Source organism: Tenrec ecaudatus, chromosome 10 (genome assembly GCF_050624435.1).
Source record: "Tenrec ecaudatus isolate mTenEca1 chromosome 10, mTenEca1.hap1, whole genome shotgun sequence".
Taxonomy (NCBI): domain Eukaryota; kingdom Metazoa; phylum Chordata; class Mammalia; order Afrosoricida; family Tenrecidae; genus Tenrec; species Tenrec ecaudatus.
In genome coordinates, this window is record NC_134539.1 from 33,720,869 (window position 1) to 33,733,621 (window position 12,753).

Consider the following 12,753-nt stretch of genomic DNA (forward strand, 5'->3'; position numbering starts at 1 on the left):
TGGAACTGTTTAAAAAAAAATTGAGAAATACCCTGAATAGGCAAATGACCGAGGAATAAAGTACATTAGCAGTTACAAATGGAGGAAGGAGTTTAGGAAGTTATTCCTTAATGGCTTGAAACTTTCAGAAAAAGGGGGTTATTGTACAATATGGTGTACATGGCATTGATTTCACTGAATTGTACACATAGCTCACTACAATAAACCAAACTGGTTGCCAGTAAGCCTCTTCCAACTCAAGGTGACCCACTTGTTTCAGAAGAAAGTGCGCTTCATTGGGGTGGGCTCTGAATTACCAACTTTTTAGCCCTGCAGTGTTCTACAGATCATGACTACCTACATCACCTCCTACAGCCATCTATCGCTTCTGAGTGCAAAAGGTGGCAAACGCAACTCATTCTTACTGATTCTTTCCAGGTAACTCCAGCATAATTATTTAATGTAGGCCTTCATTCATACACTACAGTAAGTTTTTTAAAAAAAAGGTGTTGCTTAAAAACGTAAGACCCATTCAACCAAAATATCAAAATGAGAAGGTATTGTTTTGACATATGTTCTATCAAGGTCTACATACTCCCTGCCCACCCTATTTTCCAAGCTAGATCTCTGACAATCAAACACCTAGTTAGGTCTATAAATTTCTGAAAGGAGTGATTCCCTCTTCTAACCCTCCCACGAAAGAAGCCTTTGTAGCACTGTTGGGTAATCACAAGGCTAGTGGTTCAAACCCACCAGCTGCTGTTAACTATTTCTTGAAAGTATTTAATATCCTTATTGTTACTTTATTGCATCTGCTAACATGTCTAGCACATTAAATAAAATGAACAGAATAAGCCTGTCTAGTTGCCGATCTTACCGATTAGAATTATTTGCTGTAAAATTTACTTATATTTAAGTACAGATATGTGTTGCTTAATATCCACGTTACATGAAATGTGATGACATTTGTATGCTGTATGGTAACCGTATTAAAAAGCCTTTTTCACTTACAGTCACCTTTGCAGCTAAAAGACAGGTTGGTGGCTGGACAAGAGTACAAGAGGAAGTAGTGTGTACCCTATGCCCCTGGAGGTTCCACTCCCCACCTGCTGCACTGCATAAAGCCTTAGAGTCTGTGCCCAGACATGACTGCTGCCTCATCTGCCTGTATTCACTCATCGTCCAGTGCTGTTACAGTCTGGGTTTGGGGAAATAATAAACAGAAGAAAAGCTATTCCTTTTTTCAAAAAAATGAGCATACATTCTAGGAGACCATGGATACTGCCCAAACAGGTGTTCTAACACCCATCTGTTTAAACAAACAGGTTAAAGCAACAGAGACTGGGTGAGATGGATGCCAAAATACATGGAGATCTCCAAGGAACCAGAAAGGAGCAGCTGAAGAGACCAGGGCCTTTCCACAGAGGGACCAAGATAAATCTGTCCCTAGAGCAGGCACTCTGAATTTGTACTTCCAATCTCTGAAATGGTGAGAAAATCGATTTCTTTGTTAAAGCCACTCACTTGTGGTATTTCTGCTTTAAAACAAAACTACACTTGCTGGCCACAAGTCAATGTGGACTCACAGTAACCCTATAGAACTGCGCTCTGGTGAGTTTCTGAACCTGTCACTGTGAATGAGAGTAGAAAACCTTGTCTTGCTCCCTAGGAGGGACTGGTGGTTTCAAATTGTTGAACCTTGAATATAGCCCAATGCTCAGCCACTAAGCCACCAGGGTTTCATTCCTACTTTAATCTAGAAGCACTATATAACTAAGATAGACTAGGATGAGAGGCAATGCTAGTGAGGCTTGGCTGTGAGGAGAGCTCTAGAGAAAGCACTCTCTTAAAGAATAAGAGAGAGGGGGTTACTTGTTGCTGGCCTCTCAGCATGGGACATGGGCAGCAGAGTGTTGCTAGAAATGTGAACATGAACTATGCTTCTGGGAAGCTTTCAAAATAATGGTGAACATCATATTCAATAATGGGGGGAAGTGATGCTTTTTACACCGTTGCGAAGAACTTTTCTCAATTATATCTGGTGCAGGGCTGACCTTTTCAGTGATCTGGGTAGATTCCTAAGCATGAGTTTTTCTGGGTGCTTATAGCAATGTGTCATAAGAAATAGGGACTGAAAAGTGAACTGAGCAAAATGAAAACAGAATAGCAAAGATTTCAAAATTCTGTGGTGCAAACTAAGGGCCCATGTAGGAGAAGATGTATGTCCATGAAATTAGCTACCCAATCTTTTAAAAACAAATTAAGACTGTGACGGATGGATTTAACTAAGCACCACAGTAAAAACAAAAAAAAATCCTCATAAGTTTAGACTAAAGAAGACAGAGAAAGCGTGAAAGGAAAGCACCGTGTCTGCCCCTTGGAATTCTATAGGCAGGCAAAAGCTACCATTGATTGTCCTTCAAGAAAACCAGAGACCATCTGTGGAGTGGCTCGCATTAATGTTACTGAACTGTCCACTAAAATATCTACAACAAAACACAAAATATTTCAATAAATGACCACCAACTATTAGCATCTGTATTACCAGAACATGCTGTCACTGTACCTGATCGTGTATGTCGACCATTACTGCATTCTGCTGTGGCGGGTGAGCAGCAGGATGTAACAGGCGGGGGGATACATTCGGAGGGTGGAAGGCTCGAGGTTCCTCTATTGCTTGCTGCTGGGCATATGGAAGATGGTGATAGTTTTCATCTTGACTAATGGAATTATGTCGAGACAGACGATCCCTTCTTCCTCTCTGGCGTCTGACAGGAGGACTGCAAGATAGTAAATGTCACAGAGAAGGTTGAAATACTGTTTCTTGAGCTGTCTCTGTTATCTAACCACATACGCTAATGTACACGTGAGTACTACGTGGCTGCTATGCTCTACTATCAGCTCTAAAAGCTTAAAATTGTTAAGTTGTCCTTTTATAGTCAAATATCGGCATATTCTTTTGCTTTCATCTTATAAATACTGTAATGAAAGTTTATAAACCTGTAGCTAGCTCTATTGTCAAAATTTATCATACACATAATGGGCCCCTTTTGTTTGTCTACTTGCCTAAAACCTACAGGAACTTATAGTTCCTGGATGTCAAAAATGATGCTCTAAACTGAGGCTAGAATATATACGAAATAACATAGACCAGACAAAACTCATGGACAACTACAAATTTAAAAAATGAGTCAATGCTGAATGAAAATAGTCTGACATGGTGTCAACATAATAAACGTTCTGAAAACCTAGACTTTCCTATTGGAATTCGGTTACCAAGGAAATCACTTTCCTTCCCCCAAATATTAACCATCTACATTTAATAATTTTTTTAGAAGACTACTGTTACTGTGCTTTATTTTCTATTTCTCTACACTTCCACAATTCATTTTCCTGGCTTTTCTTATCAGTTACACAAATGCAATTCTAACAAGTAGTAACAAAAACCAAACCAAGCCCAATACTGTCAAACTGATGCAAACCCAGAGTAAACCTGGAAGATAAAGGACAACTGACCCCAAGGGGTTCCTAAAGCCTATGATTTTTTTGTTTTTACCTTTTTGGTAGATTGGGTAAAAATTTACAGAGCAGATCGGTTATTCCAGTTAATAGTTCATACTAATTTGTTACATGTCAGTGATTATAACCCCTGAAAATGACACCACTTATCTCGCTCCGTCATTATGTTTCCCATTTCCATTCCCCCTTCTTTCCTCTATCTTCTAAACTTTTCCTTGGGTGCCATGGCTAGCGTCTTTACAAAAGGGGGCAGCACTCTCCTGCAGAGTCTGGCAGGTTTGAAATGTCAGCCTTGCAGCTCCTGGCTGAATGTTTCAATCACTGCACCATCAGGGTGCTTCTACAAAGTGCTAAGCCACCTTAAAATCTTTATTTAAACAGAAGGTCAAACACGTCCCTCAGCTGCACACGATCACTCGCAACCTCTTTCACTGAGATCAGGTCAGCTCTCCTCTCCCATCCCTAACTCTGCTCCTAAGAGAACATTTCTTTGGAAAACAAACATCCCCACAGTGAAGTTGATACTCCTTCCAGGTTCTTCTATGAATGGCTTTCATTTTAATGTTCCTCTCTGTATTTTCTCTTTAAAATTTATATATTGTACTTCATTGGATTTAAAATGCCACCTCCCTTAGGGTCACCCCCTTTCCAATTTTTTATTTTGAGATAATCATAGTCAAAAGAATCTCTACATACCCCACCTTGCTTTTCTTCATATTAATACCTTCTGTTAATTATAGAACCACTAAAATTAATAATCTTGACGCAGAACACTAAACTACAGAATTTTTTTTAAACTTCACTAGTTTTTCCACCAAGGTCTACTCCCTCTGTTTAAGGATACAATTAAAGATCACACTCTCCCAGCCTTTTTTTTTTTTTGCACTCTTCCAAACCATTGCCATCTAGTCCAGTCAAGCTCCAGTGACCTACGAAGGGATTCCAAGGTGGTAAATCTGTACAGGAGCAGACAGCCTCATCTTTCTCCCACTCAGAGGCTGGTGGGTTTCAATCACTGATCACTAGGGCTCCATTCTTGCACTAAAGTAAGGGTAAATAAAATAAGGACTTCATGTATCTGTTCTGATTCACTTACAAATTTCAACTTAATGATTTAAAGATCATAAGGAAGGGGTCTTGTTATAACCCAGAGACTGGCAGAATTCCCATGGCTTGGACTGGCTTTGGATAAATTCCTTTAGTCTATTTCAATTTCTACACCTGACAATCACAAGTTAAATGAACTTCCATGGTTTAGTGTCAGAGCCTAAATAAACACCCTGCAGTGAGCTATCCTATGTGTATATGTAGTCACAAGGGAGGATTCAAAAAGTTCGTGGAAGAATAGAGTGAAAAGATAATGCTTTTGTCCCATGAATTTTTTTGAAGCTTCCTTGTACGTGTACATAAAATCCCCACAGATTAAAAACATTCTAATGCTAAACCATCACAAGCCTACCCAGGGAAGGAAATGTAAGCTGTAACCAACTAACCTTCTTCTGTTGCGTGCAGGTGTGTTGCATCGTTCCCCTGAGAAGTGATGTTGGCTTGGTCGAACTGAAGGGGGCTGCCTATTTGATGTCATCTCCCATGGTCGCATTGGTGGTGAGGGAGCTGGTGATGCTGATGTATAATCAAAGACTGAATGAGAGAGACGCTGTCTCTTGGGACTTGGGCTATCTTCACTCTGCCAATGCAACAAAATCAATCAACTCAATAAGGATTTCACATCACTACATATGCATTCGTTTTTAAATACATTTACCCTAAAACGTGTGTGATCAGGCCACATAGAGGAAAAAAGGTGCTGGAATGGGGGGAGAGGTGTACATCTCAAATGAAAAAGGAAATCTTTTTTAAGAAAATTGTCACCATATGCACCAGCCTACAACATACAGGGTATACTTTTGCATTCTCCTTATTGGCCCAACCCAATGGAGACATTTAACTACACCCTCCCTTTAGTTAATAATAGAAGGTAGTAATTCTCAGGTGAGAGTCCTGTTGAGAAGGATTTATAAAAAACAGATTTTAGGAACCAACAATGACATGGAGTTGATTCTGACTCATGGTGACCCTACATGGCCAAAGCAGAACTGCTCCAGAGGGCTTCCAGAGGGCTTCCAGGGCTGTAATCGTCATGAAAGCTGGCAGGTTCTAAACCACCAACCTTTCCAGTAGCAGCACACAGCTTTTACCCGCTGTGCCACAGATAAAGGAATGTACAACTCACTTAGGACAACAGCTCTGAACTAGACTGTCACAGTCCTTTGGGAGTCCTTTTAAGAAAGACATAGCCTATAATTAATCTTGGCAGTCAATTTTTGTATTGTTTTTAAAAAGATTTTTAGACTAACACAACTTTCAAAAAGCTACACCTAGAACTCAGAATTGTATAGAAGACTATGTAGGATATGAAGATAATGATCTATAACTTATCAAGGATTCACAAGAGAGGGCAGGTGGGGGAGGGAGAGAGAAGCTGATACCAAGGGCTCAAGTAGAACGAAAATGCTTTGAAAATGATGATGGCAGCATACATGCAAATGTGCTCGACACAGTGGATGACTGTATGGATTGTGATAAAAGATGTAAGAGCCCCCAATAAAAGTATTTAAAAAAGAAAAACAACTGTATGGATAAGAATCCAGGCCAATAAATTACAAATTTTGGAACAACGGAAGCCTATAAAATCCTAATCTCTACTGAAAATCCTTTGAGGCCTCTCCAAAGTTTTTCAAAAAACGAAACAACAAATGAGAAGCTAGAAAGCCACCTCAGCACAAAAGACTGTCATCCTTATCTTCTGGCTCCTTCCATACAGAGAAAGGTTTGCCAGGTCTTGTTTTCCTCAATTAGCAAACGTGCACCCACTCCCAAATTAAGTGGAGAACCTTAACCAGGTTTGAAAAGCCAAGAAATATAAAAGGGATTCAAGATGTTCATGGAAAACAGAATTGAAAAATAATGGGAAAATACCATGTACTTTTGGAAGCTCCCTAATGAAGTTTTAGGAAGGTATGCGTATTTGAAAGTTGAGCCCAGGTGGTGCTAAGAGTTCAGTTTTGGTCTGTTAACCGAAAGGTCAATGGTTGAAACCCATCAGTTGCTCAGTGGGAGAAAAGAAGAGGCTTTCTGCTCCCATAAAGATTTAATCTTGGGAAAAAAAAAAAGATTTAATCTTGGAAACACTATATAAAGTTATTGCTTGGAACCAACTTGGAGGCAAGTGTGTTTGGTTTGAGGATTAAATGGTATAAACCAGGCGTCCTCAAACTGTGGTCCGCCAAGGACGTTTATCCGTGCCCCCTCCCCCCAACCTGGTGGTTTTGCCCCGTTTTTTTTTTTACTTCAAAATAAGGTATGTGCAGTGTGCATAGGAATTTGTGCAGTTTCTTTTTTATTTTTTTTAACTATAGTGAACAGGCCCCCTGTTAAAAAAGTTTGAGGACCCCTGGTCTAAACAGTGTGGTATATATTCTCAGTAAATTTTACAATACCTCCAATACAAATGATTTTGTTACTCTGCCCACTAACGCTTTAGCTGACTTTGTTCAGAAATGCCAAGTGTCGATCAATAGACTTGGCAGTCACTAGTTAACTCTGGCAAGTAGCACAAGGAGACTAACATCTTTGAACTTTCCACCACTTTAGCACACTGAGCTGTTAGGTGCTGTGAAGTTGCTTCTGACTCACAGGCAACCCTACGCACAACAACAGAACAGCCATTTGCCACCCTCATGCTGTTCGGAGTCTCCTAAATGTGATTTTTAAGTCTTTGTGCAGCTCTGAACTTAGCTTGTGGAAAAGATAATACACATAAAAACATGTAAAGCTTATTTTTTGCTTCATGGGGGGCTTCAGAAAGTTTGTGGGGAAAGTCTATTATCTTTTAAATTTCCTTTCCATTAACTTCTTAAAGCATCTTCATATGAAGTTCAACCTAAGCTCAAGTAAAAATACACAATTCATATGATGTGCTGTAAAGATTATAAATTGTGTTTTTATACCCTATTGACAAACTACCTAAAACCAAGTACACTTTACAGTCTTTTCTCTATAAGTAGCCAAGACCCCAAATGTAATAAATTTGAAAGCTTAAAAAAAAGCGCTACTGGTGATTTATGTTTATAAGCTGAGGCCACCATATATGAAACTGCAGTAAAAATATAATCAGAAGATATTTAACAATATCCTTTTAGAAAGCACCGATTCTCCAATAAAACACCATCGGAACTGTTGCCAGCTGGTCCAGGAGAAAGCTAAGAACCAAATTAAACTATGCCCAAACCCAATGATTGAAGCAGCTTTGTATGGTGGGGTGGGCACTAACTTCCATAATTCTCATAACTGTATGCAAGAGGGAAATGCTAAGGGTTAACATGAACCAGGAGTCCAAATTAGAACAAAAGCTCGACTCCTAAGCCTTAACCAGTAGGCCACATGGCCTTCCCTGAAAATGGATACCACCTGAACTTTTGTCTCCTTTTCTCTCTGTGAGCTCGAGAAGGGAACAGTGCTGACAGGTATGATTGAGGGGAAGGCAATGAAGGTTCATGGTAAAATTCCTGCTTTCCAAGCAAGGCCCTTGGGTTTGACTCCTGACCAACCCACCTTTAGGCACAATGAATTATTTAATGGGGCCCTTTCTAGGCAGTCTCTACCACCAAACAATCTTTCCCTGATAGGATTCACCCATGGGTGACTGCAAATAGGATTTCTTTGAGTGACCTTCTGCTGTGTCTAACAGCCCTCTGAGAAGTGGGGATCTCATTATCAGCAAGAGCCAGTAGTAGAGGGAATGAAGCGTGTCCTCTGGACTCAAGGTTCTTGCGGCTCCCGGATCCAGATAACAACTATAGCATTAGAGGCGCAGCAACAGAACCAGGAACCAGAGCACAGAGTAGAGAGCAATGGGCTTCCTAATGCACAAGGCAAGTTAAATGAGTGCTTTTGTGCAAGAGGCTGGCTTGTGGAGTGGGATGTCTTTGGGCAATAGACTTGCTGACCCTTGGAAGTGGAGCCGAGTACCTTCAGGCTGAGGTACCTCTGAGCACTTAATTCAAGGTTTGCTGAGCTGAGACTTAGAGCAGAGTGGTGTGCCCCCTTTGGGCATTTATTAGCAGATCTGAGACTGTCTAACAGTTCCTGGTAAACTACCGGGAGAATTTCTCACTGTCATTACAACTTAACTTCCTTAATACGCCCTTTAATCATGAATAGTATCTGAGAACATGAAGCCAATGCTGAATCTCATGCACAGGCAACCACCTGTCTTATCAGTGATGGCTTGCGTATCACTATGATGGCGAGCAGATTTCAGGGAAGCTTCCAATTGAGATTAGGAAGACTTATTGGGTTATCTACCTCCAAAATCAGCCAACAAAAGCCCCATAAACCACAACAGTTTGATATGTTAATTATCAGGAGATGGCACAGGATTGCACACCATTTCATTCTACTGTGCATGGAGCTGACGCTGAGTCAGGGGCTGACTCACTGCTGGCAACAGCAACAGGGAGCCAACTGAAGATTCTGTGACTGACCAGTAACTGGCTACATGGTTCAGGCACAGTAGTTAAGACACTATTAAGGAGGAAGGAAATTAATAAATGGTGACAATTTATAAAGGCACAAGAATTCTTGAAAAATTCAGAAAAGGCAAGTGTGCTAAGAGTGAAGATATAATAAAGGTTGATAATTGCATTTGTGTTTATTATGAAAGGGCTAAACTAGCAGATTCTGTGATTGACTTCACAACTCAAGTCACTCTCAAAGAGAAAAATATTTAGATTTAAGACTAGACATTTTTACGAAGATGGTGCTGAAGGAGAAGGAAGCTCCTGCGCCTCCCAAAATGGAAGCCAAAGCAAAGGCTTTAAAAAGCCAAGAAGGCCGTGCTGAAAGGTGTCCACAGCCACGCGCACACACCAACAAAAGATCAGCACATTACCCACCTTCTGTTGGCCAAAGACCCTGAGACAAAGAAGGCAGCCCAAATACCCTCGGAAGAGCAACCCCAGGAGAGATAAGCTGGACCATGTGCTGTCATCAAGTTCCCCTTGACCACAGAGGCTGCCAAGAAGAAGATGGAAGATAACAACACACTTGTGTTCGTTGTGTTCATGTCAAAGGCAACAAGCACCAGATCAAACAGGCTGTGAAGAAGCTCTGTGACACTGACACAGCCAAGGTCGACACCTTGATCAGGCCTGATGGTGAGAAGGTGGTGTATGCTCAACTGGCTCCTGACTATGATGCTTTCGATGTTGCCAACAAAATTGGACTCATCTAAACTGAGCCCAGCTGGCTAATGATAAATATAAACTTTTTTAATTAAAAAAGGACTACAGATGTGGAAAAGTCAGGTCTCTGAGAAGAATGGCCAAAATAGATTCAAATTTATGATAACAGTGCAACCATTTAAGATACAACTCTTGGATTCTACTATCTGGAGTGAAAGAGATGAAAGGAAACCAAAAATTCCAAGAAACTAGTTTACAAAGCTAATTACCTACACAAACCTTGGGCTCATCTACTCTGAAACCAGAAGAACTAGATGGTGCCCAACTATCATTACCAATGGTTCTCACCAGGGACATGACAGATGGCTCAAATATACATGGAGAAAACTGTAGAACAAAATGCTAATTCTTTTTATGGGACCAGTAAATCTACTGGAATCCAAGACAATTATTGCCCTCAAATACTCTTTAAACAATTAACTACAATCACTCCTAGAAATCACTTTTCAGTATTACTTGCAGTACTATGCACCTTTAGAAAAAGTCTGTAAGAATACAGTAAACACCCTAAAGTAAAATCAAAGTGGAGTAGATTAATGGAAACTGAATAACCAGAACAGAAATAAGGATAATGTTGACACATGCAGAAAATGTAATCATTATCACTGAGCAAGTCTTTAGAATGCAGTAGAAAGTCTTATCTTTCTCCCAAGAGGAGCTGGTGGGTTTGGACTGCATACTTTGTGACTGATTTGCAACACAACATGTAACTTTCCTTCTATGACACCAAAGTTCCTTGAATATTGTTAATATTATTAAACCCAGTATGATTACAAACTCAGTTCTTAATAATATTTAAGCACCTGGTACTTTTGCATAAAATTATGAAAGAGCAGAATGTCCAAGAAAAACAATGCTACCTGACATTGTCGTCTAAAGGAGAATCGTCTAGAGAATTACATTCCTCCTCCACGGGCCAATCACACTTCTGTTTCTGTACCACTGTACAGAACGGCTAACACTCTGGAAGACAAGCCTGGCAATCTATCAAACATAAAATACAGTCAATGACTAGAAACACAGGTCACTCCTGACGCGCACGGGCTTGCCGTGTGTTCAAAGTGACTCAAGGACAGCTGGCTTTGGGTTTTTTATTTTGTATGCCTAATACTATTAAAAATGTTTACTGGTTTTTCAGTGATCAGAATCAATCTTGTCCTAGCTTCAGACACGTCTGTTCTGGCAAAAATTTCGGTTCAGGAGCGTAACAAAGGGCCTGAGCCCCCAGGGGAAAGCCCATACTTTTAAAACACTACACTTCAATGAAAGGGAAGATAAAGAAGCCCTGGCACACAGTCGACGGACACACATCTGTTGGTGGATTTGCCTTTGTGATTTAAGACAACACCTCAGATCAAGTTGGGGGGTTCAATTGTCACTACCCATGTTGTTGTCACCATCCTAGCTTCAACTCAACTAACTCATAGTGACTCAAAGAACTGAGTATCCAAAACTTCATGGGAGTAGAAGGCTGGGTCTTTCTCCCGAGGAGCGGCTGGTGATTTTGATTTGGGAGTGCTGACCGTGCAGTTTAGCGGTCCAACCTGTAACCACTTTGCCCCCAGGGCTCTATCCCAGCTTAGAAATGAATTCAAGACCTGGTCCACACCTATGCCACCTCGAAGATTCTTGGCAAAAATGCAAAGCGGAATCTGGGAATACTCCCTTTATCAAAGTGGTGCTTCTTAAACTTGCAAGTTTAAAACACCAGACTGCAGGGCTCACCCCACAGTTTTTCAATTCAAGACTGGGGTCCAAGAACGTGCACTTCTTATACAATTGCAGGGGGCTCTTCCTAATGCCGTGGGACCACACTTTGAGAACAACAACAACAAAATCCTATGCCACAAGGGACTCACTCACTGGGGGTAGGGGGATTAGGATAAATTTACAAATTTTTAAAAAGTGACCTTTTCAATTCTCAGGGGGAAAATTCTGTCCCTCCTCTCCTTGTTGTCTCTATGGTAGTGGGCTTACTTTTCAAAGTGCCAGATGCTGACAATTCCCCAATTGACATCTCCAACCAGGAATCGCCCTTGACATCCTCTTCATTCGGATTATAAGCAACAAACAACCCCCCCTCCCAACACACAGCAAATTCCTATGTCAGTGTGCTCCATAGGGTCTTTCACTAGCTGTCTTTTGGAAGCAGACCACCAGGCCTCTTCTCGGCCACGTCAACGATTTGTACCCCAGGAACTAGATGTTTAATAGGCACCCTAAACCTCAACTACAACTATAACTGAACTTGCTCCATCCATCTCCTCTTGAAACTGTCTTCACTTCCTTAGATCCCAGAGAGCCCACTGCTATGCATTCCCTTCTCAGCTGCACTGCTGGTTGCTTCTCTTCTCCTAAGACATTGTAACACCCTAGGGCTCATTCTCTCAACTAATTTAACAGATTCTTAGCTGAAAATATGGAATGGTTAAGACAGAAAATCTGAAACATAAACCAGTGAAAAAAGAAGAGATATTCAGAGCCTGAAATCAAAGGATACCTTTAAAAAAACATTAATGAAGCTAGAACTCAGAGGCCAGGAATAGAAATATAAGGATCTTTGGTACATATGTAGACAAGCTATAGAAGTTGCAAGCATAGGCAAAGGGGCTCAAGAGTTTATATAGTGAAGAGCCCCATGCTGACACCCCTCCCCGCTGCCCCATCACCAACGACCACTGGTTAGTTGGTTTTTACAGTGCATGGGAGAAGACCACCTCAGGAGGGTGAAAATGTGGCAGAAGCCAAAGCACGGGAGTTAAGAGTTCAACTGAGAGATCGCAGATGATGGGAGCTGAAAATCACTAACCAGAGGTAATACTGATAAGACTAATACTTAAAAGATTCCGTTTCCATTACAGAATTCCTTCTATTTTAATAACTAAAGCCTTCCCCATGTCTTTTCTTCAATAATATTGCTATGAATTTAATAACTAAAACCAAAACAAAA

At 40.8% G+C, this 12,753-nt stretch overlaps 1 protein-coding gene across 12 annotated transcripts in view; it reads right to left on the bottom strand.

Annotated features, from left to right (window-relative positions):
• Positions 1-12,753, bottom strand: part of RNF38 (ring finger protein 38) — a 107,382-nt gene that overhangs the window by 15,831 nt on the left and 78,798 nt on the right. For all 12 annotated transcript variants that reach the window (XM_075560153.1, XM_075560152.1, XM_075560151.1 and 9 more), the window contains 2 exons: positions 4,992-5,185; positions 2,546-2,759 (listed from right to left, as the gene is read on the bottom strand). In XM_075560153.1, coding sequence (XP_075416268.1) covers positions 2,546-2,759; positions 4,992-5,098 — 321 coding nt within the window. In that variant the 5' untranslated portion in view covers positions 5,099-5,185. The remainder of the gene's footprint in view (positions 1-2,545; positions 2,760-4,991; positions 5,186-12,753) is intronic.